The sequence below is a fragment of the Rhinoderma darwinii genome, chromosome 1, assembly GCF_050947455.1.
Source record: "Rhinoderma darwinii isolate aRhiDar2 chromosome 1, aRhiDar2.hap1, whole genome shotgun sequence".
NCBI classification, from domain to species: Eukaryota; Metazoa; Chordata; class Amphibia; order Anura; family Rhinodermatidae; genus Rhinoderma; species Rhinoderma darwinii.
The window spans coordinates 304755982-304777937 of NC_134687.1; the positions used below are offsets into that span (position 1 = coordinate 304755982).

The 21956-nt window shown below is 45.1% G+C and overlaps 1 protein-coding gene across 1 annotated transcript in view; it reads right to left on the reverse strand.

Moving 5' to 3' along the window:
• Positions 1 to 9355: 9355 nt before the first annotated feature.
• Positions 9356 to 21956, reverse strand: part of COPE (coat protein complex I subunit epsilon) — a 32287-nt gene continuing 19686 nt past the window's right edge. Inside the window, exons 6-10 of the mRNA XM_075825466.1 lie at positions 19439 to 19520; positions 18724 to 18879; positions 16854 to 16922; positions 13613 to 13687; positions 9356 to 9698 (exon numbers count right to left, since the gene is read on the reverse strand). Coding sequence (XP_075681581.1) covers positions 9651 to 9698; positions 13613 to 13687; positions 16854 to 16922; positions 18724 to 18879; positions 19439 to 19520 — 430 coding nt within the window. The 3' untranslated portion in view covers positions 9356 to 9650. The remainder of the gene's footprint in view (positions 9699 to 13612; positions 13688 to 16853; positions 16923 to 18723; positions 18880 to 19438; positions 19521 to 21956) is intronic.

The window sequence follows — 21956 nt, forward strand, 5'->3', positions numbered from 1 at the left end:
TGCGACCCCCCCACCATTTTGTACTGACTGGCCTCAAGGACTCCCCCCGCCAGCTGCCATGACAACAGAACCTACTCCGGAAAAAAGAAAAACATGTTAAATAAGCACACAAATCAAACACAACACTCATAGACAGACGTACATAAAGACCCACAGGGGTAACAAATCAAGGGCGGGAGGGTGGGAGCTTGTCTCTCCCTGTGTTACTTCTCCCGCTGCTTCCGGCTCAATGCCGAAAAACAGCGGGAAGCCCAGCAACGGCCCCCTGACTCCTCCTTATCCCTCCTCCTCACTCTCCCTCCAACTCTCCCTTACCTATTAACCCTTTCCCTACCAGGGAGGTCATGGAGGCTTCCCCTTAAGCCCTGCAGGCTGCGTCCAGCCTCTTCTTGACCTGCCTAAGTAGAGTCGTGTGTTAATGAACCTTCCCTTACCCATCCTATCCCTCCACCCCCACCTTTAGGAAAGACACGTGACACCGAGGTTGGATGTGAAATGGCCACAGCAGCCGTTTATTAATTTCACAGTTTTATAAAACAATTTAAATCCGAAACATTCGGATAACTAGTTAGGAATCCACCAGAGAATTCCTCCTAATAATTCACATGACCCAACATGGGTCAGAATCGTAAATAACAATTTTAACGTTAACATTAACCCGAGCAGAGGAAGTCCTTGAAGCCCTTTCAGATATTCCTTTTTTAAGAACACACCGAGTTAGTCATCTGCAAACCAGTAATTACCTCCAGCCGTAAACCAGCTCGGAAGCACCGTTCACCTCTGCAGATGGCTCCAACCACTAGAAGTCCACTTCAAAGGGATAACACCCGATGAAGCCCTCAAGTGATATACCGACCACTAGAAGTCCACTTCAAAGGGATAACACCCGATGAAGCCTTCAAGTGATATACCTTCCACCAGAAGTCCACTTCAAAGGGATAACACCCGATGAAGCCTTCAAGTGATATACCTTCCACCAGAAGACCACTTCAAAGGGATAACACCCGATGAAGTCTTCAACCATGTACCTTTTTTGGGGGACGCATACCCCCGATGCGACCCCCCCACCATTTTGTACTGACTGGCCTCAAGGACTCCCCCCGCCACAGCGAAACAGGCCTTGACCACCTTAAGCCTGTGAGTTCCGCCACACCACCACCGCCCTTTCTATTCCTTCTGCTATCGCCAAGCTCCAAAGATCAATGCCAACCTCGGTCAGATGAACCCCATCACTCCTCCAGAAGTTCCCCACTCCTGACTCCAAATCCCTGTGCCGCACGCAAATGCCCCCGTTTTTTGCCACAAAACGGGACACCGCCCGATTAACTTTAATGCGAGCCTTATTGACTCTCTCCACTGACCTAGCCAACCGCCAATGTTTCCTCGGGACTATGTCCGACCACACTATCACCAACTTGGGATAAGAAACCCACAAACACAACATATCGTGTTTGATGTCCCGCACCAACTCACGCAAGGGGCGGACTCCTAAGTCATTCCCACCCACGTGCAACACTAAGACCTCCGGAACCCTATCAAGCCGGGCATATATCTGGAATTCCGCCAACACCCTGCTCCATGACATACCTCTAAATCCCAGCCAATGCACAACCGCATCCTGTCGCGGAATGCGCAATTGGCGACCGTCCGGGCGGACGTCCGCCCTCAAAGCCCCCCAGTGCACGTAAGAATGACCCAGCAACCACACCAATTACGGAGGCGAATCTGAAACAGAAAACAATTAGACACCACCATATAAAACATTTCTTTAAGCGTTAACAACAAACCTCATAACAAATGGGGGCGGACATAGGACTTAAATCTGTTGGACTCCCAACGACCAATGCGCCGAACCCCTTCATCATCCAACCCCCAGCGCCCCGCTTCAGTTGCTGCGCCAATCCTGAAGGAATGAGATGAATATGAGCCCGCCGCGACACCAACCGCCGTCAAACATTTTTTAAATACAGCTCCAAACTGAAACCTGGACAAAAACGACCCGTCCACATGACGTAACAAAGGCAAATCTGGAGGCCCCGCTCGCGGCTTAAAACCCTGCATGCACTCTACTGGGCACATAACCGACCCCGGAAGGGCGAACAAAACTATCAGCTTACCCTTCCCCAATTGGTCAGGTTTTGAGAAAAAACCCCGCCTCCCAGGCGTCCCCTAACCAGTACAAAAGTGCCACCAACCTGTCTCTATCCGTATTGACGTCACCCACTCTCTTACCCACTCCTCCCACTGCCTCCAACAAGCAGAATAAGCACTCCACGTCGTGCGCACCAAAGACCTTTTTACCAGTTGTTCCACGGGACCGAGACCAGATCCCAAATATGTTCCGGACAAGCCAAACCGAGCCGTTCCGCTCCCGGTGCCAATTGCCGAAACCGGTTTCACCGCGAGCGAGAAAGAGCATTAGCGATACAATTCCGTACTCCCGGCACATGCACCGCCACCACCCACGCGTTCAACGACAAACACACCAACACTAAATGTCGCAACAATTGAACTACCGGAGGAGAGGACGCCGTGATGTTATTAATGGCCAGCACCACCCCCATGTTGTCGCAGTAAAAACAAACCTTATCCCTGAGCCTGTCCCCCCAAATGGTCGCCGCCACCACGATGGGGAACAGCTCGAGCAGGGCCAGATTCTGCGTGAGTCCACTGGACACCCAACTAGCCGGCCATTAACCTGCGCACCACGGACCTCCGCCGTAAGCCCCCAAAACCGCCCGCCCCAGCCGCATCCGTAAAAATATACAAATCACTCGTATCCTGCGCTGGGGCCATCCACAGCGAGCGACCATTGTACTGGCACAAGAAGTCATCCCAAACCTGAAGATCAGCTCGGTGCTCCTCCTTGAGCCGCACAAAAATGATGCGGCGCACGCACTCCCGCCGTTGCCGCCGCCAACCGTCTACCAAACACCCTCCCCATTGGCATAATCCGGCAGGCGAAATTCAACTTCCCCAGCAGCGACTGAAGCTCCCGCAGCGTCAATTTCTTCGGTCTACAAGCCCGCCGTACCTCCAGCCTCAAAGCACCCAGCTTCTCCGCAGGGAGACGACACTCCATTGCCACCGAATCTATTTCAATTCCCAAAAAACAAATCGTCGCTACTGGGCCCTCCGTTTTTCCTGGCGCCAAAGGGATCCCAAAATCCCTTGCCACCTTCTGTAGTGCATAAAGCAAATTACCGCAAACCGGCGAACCCCCCGGCCCCACGCACAAGAAATCATCTAAGTAATGGATCAACGAGTCGACCCCGGATACTCCCCTCGTTACCCACTCCACGAAGCTACTAAACGCCTCGAAGTATGCACAAGAAAGGGAACACCCCATCGGAAGGCACCGATCCACTTAAAAAGCCCCATTCCCAAAAACAGCCCAACAGCCGTTGGCTTTCTGAATGAACTGGCAACAACCTGAACGCCGCCTCGATGTCGGTTTTTTGCTAGCAGCGCGCCCGGACCCACAGCCCGCACTAAACCCACCGCCTTATCGAAAGAGGTATAAACTACGGAGCACAACTCGTGATCTATCCCGTCCTTTACCGACGAACCCTTGGGATACGATAAGTGTTGAATTAAACGAAATTTTCCGGGCTCGCGCTTAGGAACAATACCCAACGGGGACACAACTAAATCTTTTACTGGCGAATCAACAAAAAGGCCCCGACATGCGACCCAACGAAACTTCTTTTAACAATTTGTCCGACACGACCTTGGCATGCAAGTAAGGCGATTTTAAATTCCTCCGCGTAACCGGCACCTCATAAGGAGGCGGAGGAATAACAAAACCCACACAAAAACCCCTCGTAAAGCAATTTAGCCGCCGCCCTATCCGGATACTCATTTAGATAAGGGGCCATCTTTTCCACCCTCACCGGTGACACCCCCTTGACCAGCCGCGGAGGACAGGTTCCCTGACCTCTTTTTACGCATACATTTTGCCGCCCCGTGTGATGCACCATTACACTCGGAACACACGTGCTTGAACTTGCACGTGGCCCCGAACTTACACTGGCCTTCATTAAATTGCCAGCAAAACCCCGCCTTTCCCCCGCCGCCTTGTCCAACCTGACTAGACTGGCCTCCTTGGCCGGCGCTCACGGGAAAAGACTGCCTAACCGGAGCCGTAACCCGTAACCAGAGAGCAATATCCTTCTGGTCCCACCGAATCGCCGGCCGAACCGCTTTCCGCTGACGGAATTGCTCATCATATCGCAGCCACGCCTGACCCCCATACGCCCTATGAGCCTCCCCAATGGCATCAAAATAACAAAACAACGCCGAACAATTTTCCGGCGCCTTTTCCCCTATCACACTGGCTAATATGGCGAACGCCTGCGACCAATTGACGAACGTCTGCGGGATAAGCCTATACCGCCGCCGTTCCTCCTCGTCCTTTTTACTCTCGTCCCGCTTGCTCTTATCTAAATTAAATTTAGCGAGCGGCAAAAGAGAAAAAATCTCAACATATTCGTCCTTCCAGATCCGCTCCCGCACCTCCTGCTTTAAATGCGCCCCCAACGGACCTTCGAAACAAACATACACCTCCCCACGAGCACGATCATCAATACGCACCCGATCGCCATCTTTTTGCGCCTCGGTCTGTACCGACACTGCGACCGCCTCTCTAACCGCCGTCCCGGGCCGCGCTTGTAACAATCCCACGTCCCTGGGACCCTCCCAAACTACCGCCGGGGACACTTCCGTGACTACCGGCGCCACCGCCCTATCTAGGCGCCCGACCAGCTCTCTCAAGCAACCCACTAAATCTCCCAGACCCGGGCCATCACGCCCGCCCGCGCCACTACCGGCCACCGATGCGACGCTAGCAACCCCCCCGCCGACACCCGACATAAAAATCGCTGGATATGACAATGATGGAGTTATACACTCACCGGGCTGCACAGGCGCTGTGTTCCCGTCAGCCGGACCATCCTGACCTCGACGATACGCGTCCAATTCACCTTCCTCCAGCTCCTCTCTCGCAGACGACTGGCCATCCCACCGACATCTTCGGAACGGAGATGATGAAGCGCTGACCGATGGGCCGGCAACCTGCCGCCCGACCGCTGGAACCCAGACTTCCGACCGGACCTGCTGCCTCGACGTCGCTGTAGATCTAGGCGTCCGTCTCGATGATCCTGAAGAAGCCTGCCCCCTGGCCGGAACATCACCAGGCGGGGCGGCCGTACCTTGTCCTCCGAATCTTCCATCCGATGGGGGAGGGGTGACAGGGAGCCCGGCCTGCGACTCCCTGCATACCGCCGGACCCCGTCGCGGCTTGGGATTCCTGCCAGGACGCAGGGCCTGGGAAGAGGCGGTCCTCCCAGCTGCCTGGCCTGCAGCGTCCGTGATCGGGCTCCCTCTGCGACGCCGTGTCCGCGGGACCGCCTCAGGACTGAGGCGCTCTGGAGGTCGAGACCGCCGGGAGGGACGAGTTGACCCGGCCTGCATCGCCGTCACCCCCGGCAACGCTCTCTGCCTGCTCCGGACAGGAGCAGTTGTTGTCGACTCCCCCCCCGCCGCCATGCTAGGAAGGGGGCCGGGGGAGGGGAGCCTGTCTCCTGCAACAGACCCCGAACGCCGTGCCTGACGTGGCAACACGGCGTCCGGGATCCTTGCTAATGCAGCCACGGTCTCCTCCAGCCATCCGGGACCGTGGTGCACAGCAGCAGCACGCAGCTGCTCTAACAACCCTGCCTCTGCCATACTGAGTGAGCGCGGCAACGGGGAGCTTGTCTCTCCCTGTGTTACTTCTCCCGCTGCTTCCGGCTCAATGCCGAAAAACAGCGGGAAGCCCAGCAACGGCCCCCTGACTCCTCCTTATCCCTCCTCCTCACTCTCCCTCCAACTCTCCCTTACCTATTAACCCTTTCCCTACCAGGGAGGTCATGGAGGCTTCCCCTTAAGCCCTGCAGGCTGCGTCCAGCCTCTTCTAACCCTTTTCTCAAGGTTCAAATTGTTTAATACAGTCTTATCTTGTATTTATTTTACCCAAAGTGTGCTGGTTGGTCGATATATTAGGTGTGTTGACATCATTTTATACGGAATTATATCGCACTAAGGTGGACTATCCGGAGGATCTTCTGTCAGAATATCTAGCAGAAATTACATGGATTACTCTAGGGGAGGAAGAGAGGGAGGGGTTGGAGGAGTCAATTACTTTAGAGGAAATACAGGAAGCGGTGAGTTCTATGGCAAATGAAAAGGCTCCAGGGATGGATGGTATACCCACTGAATTGTATAAAACATATGGAGAGACTGTTCTGCCAGAGTTACTGGAGGTGTTCCAGGATAGTTTCGCCAGGGGGCGTTTACCGCAGACGATGTACGAAGCCGCTATAGTCGTAATTCCCAAAGATGGGAAGGACCGGAAGCAACCTGATTCTTACAGACCGATATCTCTGTTGACCACGGACATTAAAATTTTAGCAAAAGTACTGGCTAACAGGTTGTCGCGAGTGGTGACTAAAGTTGTGGGGATGGATCAGTCGGGATTCATGCCATCGCGCTCTACAGCAGTTAATTTACGTAGACTTTTCTTAAATTTGCAGACAGATGCTCCGGATGCACGGTGTAGAGCAGTGCTGTCTTTGGACGCCGCCAAGGCGTTTGATAGTGTGGAATGGGGATACTTGTGGGCTGTATTGGAGCGGATCGGCTATGGAAGGAACTTTATAAAATGGGTACAATTACTATATAAGGAACCGGTAGCTAGGATCAGAGCAAATGGAAGGATGTCGGACTCTTTTAGGCTGGAGAGGGGGACGCGACAGGGATATCCACTTTCCCCGCTACTATTTGCGCTGGCAATTGAACCCCTAGCAAATATGGTAAGACAACATCCGGGGATAGAAGGGTTTCGTTGTGGGGAGCTGGAGGAGCGTATAGCACTATATGCGGATGATATCTTGTTGTTCCTGGGGGAGATAGATTATTCATTGCCAGTGATAATGAATGTATTGGAGCGGTTTGGCAGATTTTCAGGGCTAAAAATTAATTGGAACAAGTCGGTGTTGCTGCCACTCCAGCCAGTAGATACGCCGTTGATGATTGGAGGAATTGAGGTACCGTGTGTACAGAAGTTTAAGTATCTGGGAATTACGGTATCGGCAAGGGTGCAGGACTTTATTGAGTTGAATGTGATACCATTATTGAATAAAATTAACAGATAAGACTAAAGTATGGCTTTGGCTACCACTGTCAGCGCTGGGACGAGCAAATCTCATCAAAATGATTCTGATGCCCCAGGTTCTTTATGTTGTGCATAATGCCCCAGTGTGGTTGCCTAAATACTGGTTCAGGAGAATACATAATTTGTTTAGGGACTTAGTGTGGAAAAGGGGGATCCCCAGGATTAAAATGGAAAAGCTACAACTACCAGCGGAACAGGGAGGGTTAGCTATTCCAAATGCATGGATATATTATCTAGCGGCTCAAATACAACACTTTAAAGGCTGGAAGAATAGGGAGGAGTGGGATTCTAGTGGGAAACTGGTGTACTATTTGGGTCAGAGAACGGATGTACTAGAGGCCATGGAATCTCATAAATTAAGGAGGGAGGCGAGAGGGAAACAGACTTTGCTATTACTACATAGAGTTTGGTGGGAAAGTAAAAAAATATTGGGGGTTACAGGATGCTCCAATTATATGCCTTTATGGGACAATCCATACCTATGGGAATTTAATATTTTGGAAGGATTTCAGGAGTTGGAACAAGCTGGGATCAGATATGTGCACCAGTTGTATGAAGGAGTTACTCTTAAGCTCTTTGCACAATTACAGGAGGAGTTTGGACTCCCACATCGGCTGTTCTACCAATATCTTCAGTTAAGGCATGCGGCGCAGGCTCAAGAGAGGCTGGTGGACTTGAGTTGTTCCACTATGGGAGGGATGGAACAGGTATTGGGGCAAAAGACACTAAAGGGATTATTTCGGTGCTATATAGTACGCTACTCTCCAAATTCCTAGGAGATCCGCTGGTGGAGATCAGATGTAAATGGGAAGAGGATGTAGGGACTATAGCAGATGAAGAATGGGAGGAAATACTTGGATCGTCCAAAATACTCTCTATTAGTGTAGCGCACAGGTCACAACTTTTTCTATTACATAGGGTGTATAGGATGCCTAAGGTGCTATGGCAAATGCGAATTAGATCAACAAAGGAGTGTCCCAGGTGTTTGTTTGATGGGGCGGACATAAAACATATGTTTTGGAGCTGTCCGATGCTAAATGTCTATTGGAAGGAAGTTAAAGGAATGGTATCTAGAGTATATGGTAGATTTCCCACTGGAACCTAAATCTTTTTACTGGGCTGTATTGGGGAGGAAGGAGGGGATGGAGTGGAATTACTGTCTATTAAAAAGGTTCTGTATCACACTAGGAAACTAATTGCAAAATATTGGCTGCAGGCGGATCCCCCGGAGGTGTCTGAACTGGTTGGATATGTTAACCACACAGTATCACTGGAACATCGAATATATCTGAAAAGAGGGGCAATTCATAAGCATGAGAATCAATGGGGTAAATGGGTAAACACCTATGGTAATGCAGTACACTAGATGAGATTTGGATGTGGGCTGGCACACTTATATTGTTGAGGTATGGTGGGATCTGTTTACTATGCAGGAAGGATGGAGGAGGTGGAGTGGTTTGACGAACCAGGAGACAGAGGAGGTACTGCGAGGGGGGGGGCTTGGGAGTTAGGTTGGCAGGGGTAGGGATGGGGACGCATGTGAAGATACAACCAAAGATGCTGTATACATATTATAATGTACCTGCAGGGATTTTGCATTAATTACGAAATGTTATGCTGTTATTTTTTTCCTGGTATTTATTGTCGGAAATGTAAAAGCTGTATAACGAATGTTGTATTCTCAATAAAAACTTGTTTGATTTAAAAAAAAAAAAAAAAAAAAAAAAAAAAGATTTGAGGCCCGGACGAATCAGGAAAGAGTGTCAGACCATACGTGACGGGCATCATGCGCTCTCTCTCAGACGAGATTTTGGAATTCAGGGCGAGACAGTTTTCGTCGGTGGGCGGTCATAAGAAGAGAAACTAAAGAGACTGATTATTACCATAACAGGCGCAAAATGTTTTCAGACCGTTATTTACAGTCGGAGGAGGAGTTTAGGAGGGGGAATAACGGCAATGATCTTTTGACAGCAGCGGCCAGTGAGGGGTGAGTAGAATTCAATAGGTGAAATGCTGGTGACACGTTCCCTTTAAAGCCTAAAATAGGCTGGTCACTAAGGGGTAAAAGCTCACAGAATATAAATGCATCATACTCGTACTAATAAAAAAAAAAAAAACTATGGAGACAGTGTAAACCCAAAGTGAAAGAGAAAAAAAAACAACAATTCTTTATTGGGAATGTTCATGTTACACAAAATGAACACAAGTTGTGAACATATTAGAATGAATAATAAAGTCAAGGAAAAATGGCGATCCAGAAAAAATACAGTATATTATATTCCAATACAAACACTGAAGTAGAGGAATCTCCCCCTCCCCCAATTCTTGCATTCACTTGTGAATTTTTCATTCTGCCTGATTTGAAACGTATGTATTTCCATTGTAAGAGCTAGAACTTGTGTCCATATAGTGAAATATAAATTAAATCGGGTCCAGTTCACGCGCTGGGAGCATACTGCAGCACAAGGCGGTCAAATTCATTCTCCTGGAAGAAACAGAAGAGAATCATTATTGTGTTGAAAGGAGCAATTCTTATAGATTATAATCCCTTTGTAATATTTGTAAAGGGTATATATTTTTCCTAAACCTGTGTTAGGCAAGAAAGGTTATACAGCCTACCACCAATATCAATACATCTACTGAACCGATGGGAGCTGTATAAATATGTAGTGAGCGCCACCTAGTGATGGCTGCAGGCAGCTAGAATTTTACCATGTAAAGCTATAGCAGCGTGCAGGGAAGCAGGAGATTGAGAGATTTCAGAGACCAACACATTTGTTACTGCTCTAACCCCTTCATCATCCTAAACCACCAAACACATTAGTTGTGTATCCCTAAACCACCAGGGATTACAAGGAACACTTAATGCAGTGCAGTATCCCTCCACCACCTGTTGGTGGGGCCCTAGTAGACAAACTTGAGAAACCGTCCTAAATCACTATGTAAAAACGCTTGATATCCACAGGACGTATCACTTCTGTATCCTTTAGGTTTCCATTTCCCTTTGTTCCTGGGGTGTATCTTGATGTTATTTCCGAGTTCTTACATGAATTGTAGTCTATAGACTTTTAGTACACATTCCATTTATGTTTTAAATCTAAACCTTTTTAATAAGCTTACAAATCAACAATAAAAGGAAATTATTCATTAACCCCTTAGTGACCAGCCTATTTTAGGCCCTAATGACCAAGCAATTTTTTTTCTTCGTCTTTCTATAGTCGCATTCAAAGAGATATAATTTTTTATTTCTCTATCGACATAACTGTAGGAGGACTTGCTTTTTGCGGGATTAGTTGTACTTTTTAATGGCACCATTTTGGGGTACATATTTTTTGATTAACTTTTATTAACTTTTTTTGTGGGGGGGGGGGGGGGGGGGGGGGGGAAATAGAAAAAAAACCCAGAAATTCCACCATTGTTCTATGCGTTTTAAATTGACGCGTAAACGTTACATTTATTATATGGGTTGGTAATATTATGGCAATACCGCATACGTATAGGTTTTTTATGTTTTACGACTTTTGCACAATAAAAACACTTTTGAACTCAAATTATTTGTTTTTGCATCGTCGCTTTCCAAGAGCCGTAATTTTTTTATTTTTCCGTCAATGTAGTGATTTTTTCGGCTTGTTTTTTTGTGGGACGAGACATAGTTTTGATTGGTACTGTTTTGGGGTACATGGGACTTATTGATTAACTTTTATTATGACTTTTGGGGGGGGGGTCAATGGAAAAAAAATAGCAATTTCGCCACTGTTTTTTGCGTTTTTTTTTTACGGTGTTCAACTTGCGGTTTAAATTACATATTAACTTTATTGTTTGAGTCATTACGGTCGCGGCGATACCATATAGGTGTAGTTTTATTTATTTTTTACACTTTTACTAAATAAAACCACTTTATAGGAAAAAAAATTTGTTGTTTTTTCTCTCATTTTTATTAATAATTTTTATTTCACATTACGCACTTCTTTTTATAGTCCCACTAGGGGACTTTACTATGCGATCTTTAGATCACTGCTATAATGCTTTGGTATACTTAGTATACCAAAGTATTATTGCCAGTCAGTGTAACTCTGACAGGCAATCTATTAGGACGTGCCTCCGGGGCAGACCTGGGGGCTGCCATGACACCCCATCCGAGGCCCGCAATTGCATTTGCGGGCTGCCTCTAGTTGACAGAGGGAGAAACTTCCTCTGTAAACAAGTTAAACGCTGTGGTCGCTATTGATCGCGGCATTTAACAGGTTAAACGGTCGCAATCGAAGTAAACTTTGATGATAGCCGGGCTCCTGCTCCAACGCCTGTGATCGGACAGCAGAGCCCCGGCTCCAGCCTGCTCGGGACACCCATGCAGGACTTAGACTGGGCCGCCGTGAAAATGCGGCAGCCTTGCCTAAGGCCCCTTAGTGACCGTGAAAAGGCGTATTGGTCACTAAGGGGTTAATGGCGTTTTCTACCCATCTAAAAGCCAGAAATGTGATCACTATTCGCATGACATTAATTTATGTATTAAAAGCTGCCCATTCAATATAATATTAAGCGCTAGTGAACAGAACTAAGATGTATTTACACAAGTGATTTTTTTTTTCCTGCAGTGATTCTCAAGGTAAAAGCACTGCGTTTTTACAAAAATGTTGCAGTTTTGCCCCAATTACGAAAATCACCACGAAGACGACTAATGTAAATACACCCCAACTCCACGCAAAAATGCTACATTTCAGGTGTTACCAATTACAGGGGTCCAGAGAAAGAGAGCTGGTGGTCACCTGCGATTTTGTAGAAGTGCAATTGAACAAGATATATATGTGCATTGGAGAAATGACGGATTATAGTGTTCTTCAGTGGAATAAGCAACAGGCAGTCAAGAACACAGTCCTATTTTATGTCCCATATCTCCAGTGCGAAGAGCCTCTAGAAGCAATTATTAGGATAGTAGCAGCTCTTTCTAGAAGCTTCATTTATATTAGCTGCGGACATTTCAGGCTAAAGGCCCTATTACATGGACCAATGATCGGACAACCGAGCGTTCATATGAGCGCTTGTTCCCGATCATTGCCCTGTGTAAACAAGGAGACGCGCTGCCGACATGATGAAAATTTATGGGGACGAGCGATCAGAGTAACGAGTGCTCGTCCCTATACATATGTTAGGAGTTATGATTTGTAAGGTACTTATAAATGATTATTGCGATAATAAATATCGATAATCAAAAATGTATCTTTTTTTTTTTGCCAAAACTTCCGTACTTTATTTTTTTGCCCCACTAGGGAACTTTCAATGAGTTGACAAAGGAAGCTCCCTCTGTTTGTTTACACCCATGATGGCTGTGATCACTATTGACCGCGGCATCCAACGGGGTAAAAGGGTCGGCTCCGACAGGTGTTTTGGCACAGCTGCTGTTTGGGAAGTCGTTTTCACCTGTGACGTAGATAAATGGTGACTGAAGGCGTTGTATGACATATGGAGGGGGATATTAAGGTACATTAAGTCACACCTATATTTTCTTCTGATCCAGTGCATATTTGCTGGGTTTCCACAGGGCGTTTTTATTGCAGTTCTGATGTGCTTATTAACCACTTTGAAAAGGCATTTTAAAAAAACGCATCCATTTTAAAGGAGATTTCATGATGTAGTTTTTAGGCGTGCAGCAATTATAGGTGAAGCACATTGTTTGAATGTGCTTCATCTGTAATAGCCAGAACGTCCAGAAAGTACATCGCAAGATCGCTGTGAAACGCAAGCACATCAAAACTGCAATAAGAACGCTGTAAAAACGCCCTATGGAAATCCAGGCTAAATGAAAAAAATAACAGACTTTTAGTCAAGGCTATACGCAAAGTTGCATCAGTTTTTATTTTAGATCCATTGCCGCAATAAAATAATTAACTGCACATGGCGTTTCCGGTAGCAATAGTCATTTTATAGCCATTTGAGCAGCAGCGATCAGACCCGATTCCCCCTAATAACATGCACACTGGTTGTACAGAGCGGGGGAACAAGCTGCTGCCAGACACCCCTGGATCCACTCATTTCCTAGGGTCGGACAAGAAAAAGAACACCCTTTCCTATACATGTCCCTCACAACCTCCGCATTGGCAACTATTGTGCAAAGGTCTTCTAGGAATCACACAAATTGAATTGTTGGTGGATCTGCCCTATGCATGAACACAATCTAATTCCTAGGTGCAACCTTCAGGGTTTGACTAACTATGTGGCTATTATTACATGTTGAAGATATTTTTTGTATAGTCACGTTAAAGCCCCTCATTGCAAGTAAGCACTGAACACAAGGTTTCTGGAACTAGGGCGCAGATGCAGCAAAGATAGGATTGGAAGAATATTGAAGCTGCAATTTGCCTTTCAATAGTTCTTTTTGTAAAACGGATGATTTGCTATTACCTTTGCTTGAAATTCCTTAATAAATGGGTGATTTCGATGTCCATCCTTCAACTGAGAGAGATAGCGGTTTGTGACCTTAAGAAAAAAAAACAAAACGAGAAAACCCCAATCATGAAATAAACCCAAACGGGTGAAGGTTGTTCTTACTAAATCCCTTCAAAGTAGGGGACACTTTAATGGTGTTAGAGTAGTATTTCTAATACATTGAGGTGCAGTTACAACACAAATTCTACATTGTGAACATGAATGGCTGAATATTTATTTTTTTATATTGCTTATACAGCGACAACATATTTCCCGGCGTTGTGCAGACTTTGTCACCATTCACATCAGCCTCTGTCCTTAATGGGGCTTACAATCGAATTCTTCCTATCTCAGACACACACTAGGGCCAATTTCAGAGGACGCCAATTTATCCATCAGTATGATTTTGGAGTGTAGAAGGAAACCGCAGTACCTGCAGGAAACCCATGCAATCCATTAGATGTTGCTTTGTCAGATTTGAAGAGCGACAGCAACAACGCTAACTACAGAGACTCATTGTTAGACAAAAAGTGAAACAAAAAAAAAACCTTCACAACTGGTAAACTACAGGGTGGGCCATTTATATGGATACACCTAAATAAAATGGGAATGGTTGGTGATATTAACTTCCTGTTTGTGGCACATTAGTAGATGGGAGAGGGGAAACTTTTCAAGCTGGGTGTTGACCATGGCGGCCATTTTGAAGTCGGCCATTTTGTATCCAACTTTCGTTTTTTCAATGGGAAGAGGGTCATGTGACATCAAACTTAGAGAATTTCACAAGAAAAACAATGGTGTGCTTGGTTTTAACGTTACTTTATTCTTTCATGAGTTATTTACAAGCTTCTCTTTGTTTACAGCCATTGACATGTCGCAGAGGTTAACACGTGAGGAGCGGATAGAAATTGTGTTGATGTCTGGTGAACGCAGTACCCGGATCAGTGCAGCAGATTTCAATGCAAGACACCCTACGAGACCACCCATCTGCCATGCTACAGTTTGCAAACTGCTTGCCAAGTTTCGTGAAACTGGTTCAGTGTTGGATTTGCCCAAATGTGGACGCATGAAAACTGTCACTAATGAAGAAACGTCAGTGGCTGTCCTAGCTTCATTCAGCAAGAGCCCACAGCGTAGCACTCGCCGCATGTCACTGGAGAGTGGCATCAGTCCAACATCCCTTCGGCGGATATTAGCTACTCACAAATGGCACCCTTACAAACTCCAGCTGCTGCAGCATCTCAACGAGGATGACCCAGATCGGCGCACTGAATTTGCAGAATGGGCAAAACAAAAATTGGAACAGGACCCTCAGTTTACACAGAACATTTTGTTCAGTGATGAGGCAAACTTTTATGTGAATGGTGAAGTTAACAAACAAAACCACCGCTATTGATCTGACACTAACCCACATTGGATAGATCCCTCCAAGACTGTTGGAACACAAAAATGTATGGTGTGGTATATGGGGTACAAAGATAGTGGGGCCATTCTTCATCAATGGAAACCTCAAGGCCACGGGATATCTGAAATTGCTACATGATGATGTGTTTCCCACTTTATGCACTGAAGCTGGCACGTTCCCTGAGTTTTTCCAGCAAGATGGTGCACCACCACATTATGGGTGTCTGGTCCGAGCATTCCTAGAAGAACAGTTTCCTGGAAAGTGGATTGGTCGTCGTGGGCCAGTTGAATGGCCCCCTAGGTCTCCCGATCTGACCCCCTTATAATTTTATCTTTGGGGTCATCTGAAGGCAATTGTCTATGCTGTGAATATACGAGATGTGCAGCAACTGAAACTACGGATACTGGAAGCCTGTGCTAGCATTTCTTCTGCGGTGTTGCTATCAGTGTGTGAAGAGTGGGAGAAGAGGGTTGCATTGACAATCCAACACAATGGGCAGCACTTTGAACACATTTTATAAGTGGTCAGAAACTTGTAAATAACTCATGAAAGAATAAAGTAACGTTAAAACCAAGCACACCATTGTTTTTCTTGTGAAATTCTCGATAAGTTTGATGTGTCACATGACCCTCTTCCCATTGAAAAAACTAAAGTTGGATACAAAATGGCCACCATGGTCAACACCCAGCTTGAAAAGTTTCCCCCCTCCCATATACTAATGTACCACAAACAGGAAGTTAATATCACCAACCATTCCCATTTTATTTAGGTGTATCCATATAAATGGCCCACACTGTACAATGAGACCTTGTTTACGGTTTCAATCCTCCCCAGGGCTATTTATAACTGGTAATTAGGTGACTCCTACCATGGTTTAGACAACCTCTACACCTCTCTGTTCATTTCATATTGTTCTCTTTATGCAAAGTCATTGCAGAACAGATTTTAAGATAAGTCACAAGTCTATAAAGCGATGAGCAAAAGAACTTCAGCAAAAATACAATAATTATATAAGCATGTCACATGGTACAAGCTGTAAAATTAGAGCAGGAGGAGCTGACCAAATTGGTATATACCTTTGTGGGAATAAAAATGTATAATTTGTCATATTGCTTTAAGGTTGTGCTTACTGCGGGATAGAGTCCAGTGGGCAGTCTCAACCATCGATTGAACAATCACTGAGTGAGACCGCCCACTGGACTCTTTAGCCCACAGTAAACTTTAAATCAATAAATTACAGGTTATCCTGAACCTTTTCCAACAAAACAATATATTAATCTGTTCAGCTCCTCCTGCTCTATAACATGCTGCCTACAGATGGGACAGCATGTTTGACGCAACAGGTTACCTTTAAATATCTTAGGAAATTGCATGTGTAAGAATTCCCTATTATATACCTATTACCGAAAGTTATCATTAAGAATGTGGGAGATACTGAAATAGAGAAAAATCCTGGGAAGTCTAATTCATACATGCTCTGCTTGGTGCTTTCAACAGAATGGTGCCTGTATTCTGTAAAAGGAAAGAGAGGCTGTCATGATGGCTGCCACTCTTCTCTCTTTATTGGCAGAAAACAAGCACTATTTATTATACCTGCAAGTAGCTGTGGGGTGATAAATATCCTTTACGACAGCTATTCCTACGGACTCCACCATAAACATGCATGCATGCTTGGCTCGGCATGCGTGTTTTTTTCAATGGGGAGAGGAGTGCCAGACACCTCAGATAGTCAACTGATCCCATCGCTAATATGACTGACTGAGCATGACAAACAGAAAATGGAATAATAAACAGATAAAACTACTTCTTTCTTACCTCTGGAGATTTGCCAACGTGTTGAGTTAATACAATGAAATTAAGCAGCGTTTCTGGGTGACTGCTGTCCTGCAAATCAAGGAGAGATACTTTCATGTGACTAATGAGATTAACGAATAGTATATTATGTTAGTATACATTATATAGTATTTTAATTAGTAAATTACAAATCTGAAGAAGTGTTCAGTAAGTCTTAAAGGGTCTTTCCCCACAAATAAGATTTAGGCCGCACGCACGCACGCACAATTACTCGTACCAGGAGCCTGAGTTCTCCGTTCTTCACCAGCACTGCTGTGGTGAGGAGCCGTTTGCTCCACATCACGGACATGCAAGTGAGGAGGAATGGGGCACTCGGGACCCTCAAACTAGTAATCAGTGTGGCTCCCACTCATGTAACATTTATCACCTATCCCTGAGATACAGGTTTGTGGGAAAATGTGCAAAATACATGAATAAGTTAATAAGGCTAAATGATTACATGTAATACTATAATTGTAATGTAGACAGCCTATATGTTCCCAGTATAGACAGAGCACTGATGTCATGAACAACTGTGTAGGGATAGTCTTTTTCTTATACATACTCATCCATATATGCAATAAACTCATAGATATATATCACACTAAAAGCAACCTGTATTGATGTGCAAATTGAAACAAAAGGATCGACCTCCCATTGTGATCAGTCTCCAAAATTAGGCCAGTCTATATTAGAAATGAGATCCACTATAAGTATACTGTCAGATCAGCCCATTATACCAGGTCTAAAAGGGAAGGTGTCACGAAAAAAAAACAATTGTATTTTTTCTTTTAGTATGTTATTAAAATAAATTTTATTTATTTGTGTCTTTGTGTTTTACTTTTTTCTTTTTTTTACTTCTCTATGGGGCTGCCATTTTTTTTTTCATCTCTGTATGTGTCGATTAACGACACATAGAGATGGAATACAGCACATAAAGCCCCATAGAGAATGCGAACGGGAGCCGTTCCATTCACTATAGCGTACGCTGTCTGTGTGGGAACGGCGCACGCGCCGCTCCCACACAGTCCAAAAGGAAGTTCTTCGGCCGAGTGACATCCGGCGCCATTTTCATGTGGACCGGAAGCCGCGGCCGGACAGTAAGAGGACTACTTCCGGTCGCGGCTTCCGTCCATATGTTCAGATGCAAGAACTAGGAGCGGAGGCGGCAGGAGCAGGTAAGTTATGTTTGTATATGTGATGTGTGTATGTTTGTGTTATACTGTGTGATTACCACTGTATCTAATCCTCCTACACTGTGCATTCGCTCAAAAAAAAATGGCGGCACACAGTGTAGGAGGTTTGAACATTCAACCCCCTCCTTTCTCCTGGTACTAGCCAGGATAAAGGAGGGGGGATTGTGTGAGGACACTAGAGCGAGTGTGTCTTCTCCAATTTTGCAGCATAAAGCAATGAGGTTGCTTTACCACATGCCAATGCTGCAATTTTGGGAATTGCTCCCTCTAGTGAGCAGCACTGGGAAATGTTATAAATTAGAATCTAATTTATAATATTTCCTGACTTGTGAAAAAATTAAAAAAATTAGAACAATGTGTAATAATTTATATACTAACAGATTAACTAAAAAAAAAAAAAAAAACATTTCTAGCGACACATTCCCTTTAAGCATTAAGATGCATACATAGTGATGAGCCGGTCTGGGTTTTTAGACTTTTTTAATGGTTGTTCAGCCTTTATAAAAATGTCCAAACACTCGACTGACGTCTACCATATGACTAAATATGCTTGACTTTTGTCTCATCAGTAAATACTGGTGACTTTAAAACCCCAAAACATAAACAACAAGGTAACACTGACAGATAATGATGATACATTAAAGTAAGACTTGTACCTTGTCTAAAGCTTCCTGTAGGACCCCTTCGGCATCCTCCCACTTGCCCTGTCCCATGTAACAAGTAGCTTGCCCATTTAACAGCAAGACAGTGGAAGAGTACTTGTCAGACATCTCTTGGAAGATGTAGAAGGCATCCTGCAGTTTATCCCCACCCTGTTGGAATAAGACTCAAGTAGAAGAAAGCCGAGCACAGAGATGCAGCAGCAACCGATACAACACACAGTGTAAAAAAAAAAGGATCTTCGTCGATGAAATATTCATGAATTATCAGACTATCAGACTATCTTGGTATACACAGACAGTGTCCCCAGTTATGTGAGATGCACAAACGTAAAGGGTAGCTGCCAACGGGGAAAATAAAGGCTATTTTGTAAGCGTCTGTTTACCGGATGGAGGGGGGGGGGGGGGGTTGAATTAATATAGTTAACTTTACGTTACACGTTGAAAACAAAGACAACGATCCAATTTCACGAGAGGCTATTGTGTCTTCTCAATGAGGTCATTCAGGAACCATGAGGTTAAGACAGAGGTTTCTACTATTAGCCAAATATTCGAGCCAAGAGAAGCAGCCTACGGTTATCTACCATACGGTTTTACATTTACAAGAGACAGAAAGGTCTCCTAACCAATCAGACTTTCTAATTTGCTATATAAATGTTATAGAAGTAATCTAACATTTTCTATGTACATACAACCCATGCCACATACTGACCAGGGCAATGTTAACCCATGCGGTCGCCAGCTGTGTCAGTGTTGCGTCCTCGTCTGTATCCACCATCTTCTTCAGTTCTTTGCTAGGAAAACAGGAGAATTAAATTGTATCAGATAATATTTAACCCCTTCCCACCGCAGCCATTTTTCAGATTTTCACTTTAATTTTTTCCTCCCCACCTTCCAAAAGCCGTTACTTTTTTTATTGTTCCAGCAATATTGCCATATGAGGGCTTGTTTTTTGAGGGGCAACCTGTAGATTTTCATGGCACCGTTTGTACCATATAATGTAGTGGGAAACTGGAAAAAAATAATAATTTGTGGGGTGGAATAGGAAAAAAAACAGCAACTCCTCAATCTTTTGGGTGGCTTTGCTTTTACGGCGTTCACCATGTGGTAAAAACGAGATGTTAACTTTATTCTGCGGGTCAATATGATTATGGCGATACCAAATTTGTATTGTTTTTTTTTATCTTTTACTACTTTAACAAGGAAAAACTGATTGTTAAAAATAAAATTTTAGTTTTGTCGCTACATTCTGAGCCATAACTTTTTTATTTTTCTGTCGGTTAAGCGGTATGAGGACTTATTTTTTGCGTGGCGAGCTGTAGTTTCTATTGGTAGCATTTTGGTGTACATGAGGCTTTTTAATCACTTTTTATTTCATTTTTTGAGGGAGATGAAGTGATCAAAAAACAGCGATTCTGGCGGTTTAATTTTCTACGGCGTTCACATGCATACTAAATAGATTTTAATAGTTTAGACTTTTACGGACGCCGCAATACCAGTTATGTTATTGTGCTTTGTGGAAAATGGGAAAAAGGTTTTTTTTTTTTTTTATATATACAGTCCAGTCACATTATTATGACCACCTCCTACTTTTGATGTCGGCAGCGCATAGCCCATGAAGGAAGTGATGTGTTGTGGGCTGGCTTGGTGGGTATATATGGTGTGCACCGTGAAAATCAACCAGGGGGCTACCAGACGTGTGCCTAAAACAACAGTTCAGCGAAACCTACTGCGTATGAGGCTCCGAAGCAGATGGACAGTTACTGCTCCTATGCGAACAAAGTTTTAAAAAAACTTTAAAAAAAAACTTTATTTTACTGTATTTAAAAAAATTTTTACTTGTCCCCCTAGGGGACTTGAACCAGCAATCGATGGATCGCTTGCATGATCTACTGCTATACTAATGTAACGCAGTAGATCGTTCTACTATGAAGGCCTTCATAGGAGTACAAAGATGGCATACCTTTGGGCCTTCATTAGGCCCCCAGGATGCCTTGCCAGCAATCGGCACCCTGCGAACACATCGCGGGGGGGCTGTTGCAATGTTACAGGGGGGCCCCCTTGTTTCTAACCATTTAAATGCCAGTGTCGCTATTGAACGCAGCATTTAAGGGGCTAAACAAGCGAGATAACGATCATTACACTGAAGTGACGGCTGTAAGATACAGCAGACACGCTCGTCCTATGGAGCAGGTTCAGCCCGTGAGACCGCTCCATACTCCCCCACCCGACGTGCGCCGTGTACATATACGGGGGATGTCAGGAAGGGGTTAAAGTCGGCCAATTATTCTCAAAATGATTTTAAAACACTGTAACATGGGTTTCAAGTTCTTTTTATATGTTGTTGTGGTCTAATTTTGTACAAAGTTACCACAAACAGTGCTCCTCCTTTGTAATATATTGTATGCAAATGGTGCTGCCATTTTACTTGTGTGAAACGGTAAAGACAGAAATACCCGTCACCTATTCCCTCTATTAAAACAGAGATAACTCCATGGTGTTGCTGAAAGTACTGCCTCCCCCTCTTCAGCGGCTGGTACCCTAGACCCAGTTTCAAACAATACACACTCCTCAGCATTGAAATTGCAACACCAAGAAGGGCAAGCCGTCAGGTTATGCAAATAGAGAAGGTAGTAGGTGTCGCTAAGATCTGCAAATGATCACATTTCCAAGCACCTAGCTCCAATCTGTGTCACGTGGGAAGGGCATAAAAGCCAGATAGAAAGCAAAGGTTTTTTTTAGTCACAAGAAACCTCAAAAATGAGATCAAGTGGTGTGGGATGACTGTGCGATGCCTCCTTTTCGCAAACTGAGAGGGACACAATCCTTGAACTGAGAGACCTTGGTTTATCACTACGGCAGATCGCTACGCACCTAGTTGAACCTCTGCACGGACAAGTTGTCTGATTGGAAGAATGGCGCGTAGTGAGCCATTCTGTACTGCAAGTGAAATTGGACGTCACACCCCAAGCCTAGGGCGGAAACCAATGTCAACGCAAATCATCAGAAGGTGTTTGCACGACACTGGGCTATAAGCCAGATGTCCAGCTACAGGTGTTCCGTTGACCACACGCCACCGCTCTCAAAGGCTATCATGGTGCCCAGCAAGATGGCAATGGAGGCTGGAGTGGAAATCTATCCTCTTCAGCGATGACTCCTGCTTTTGTCTTGGACGCAAGGATAGCTGGAGATTGGTCTGGAAACCACGTGGGCAACGCCATGAAGAGGCC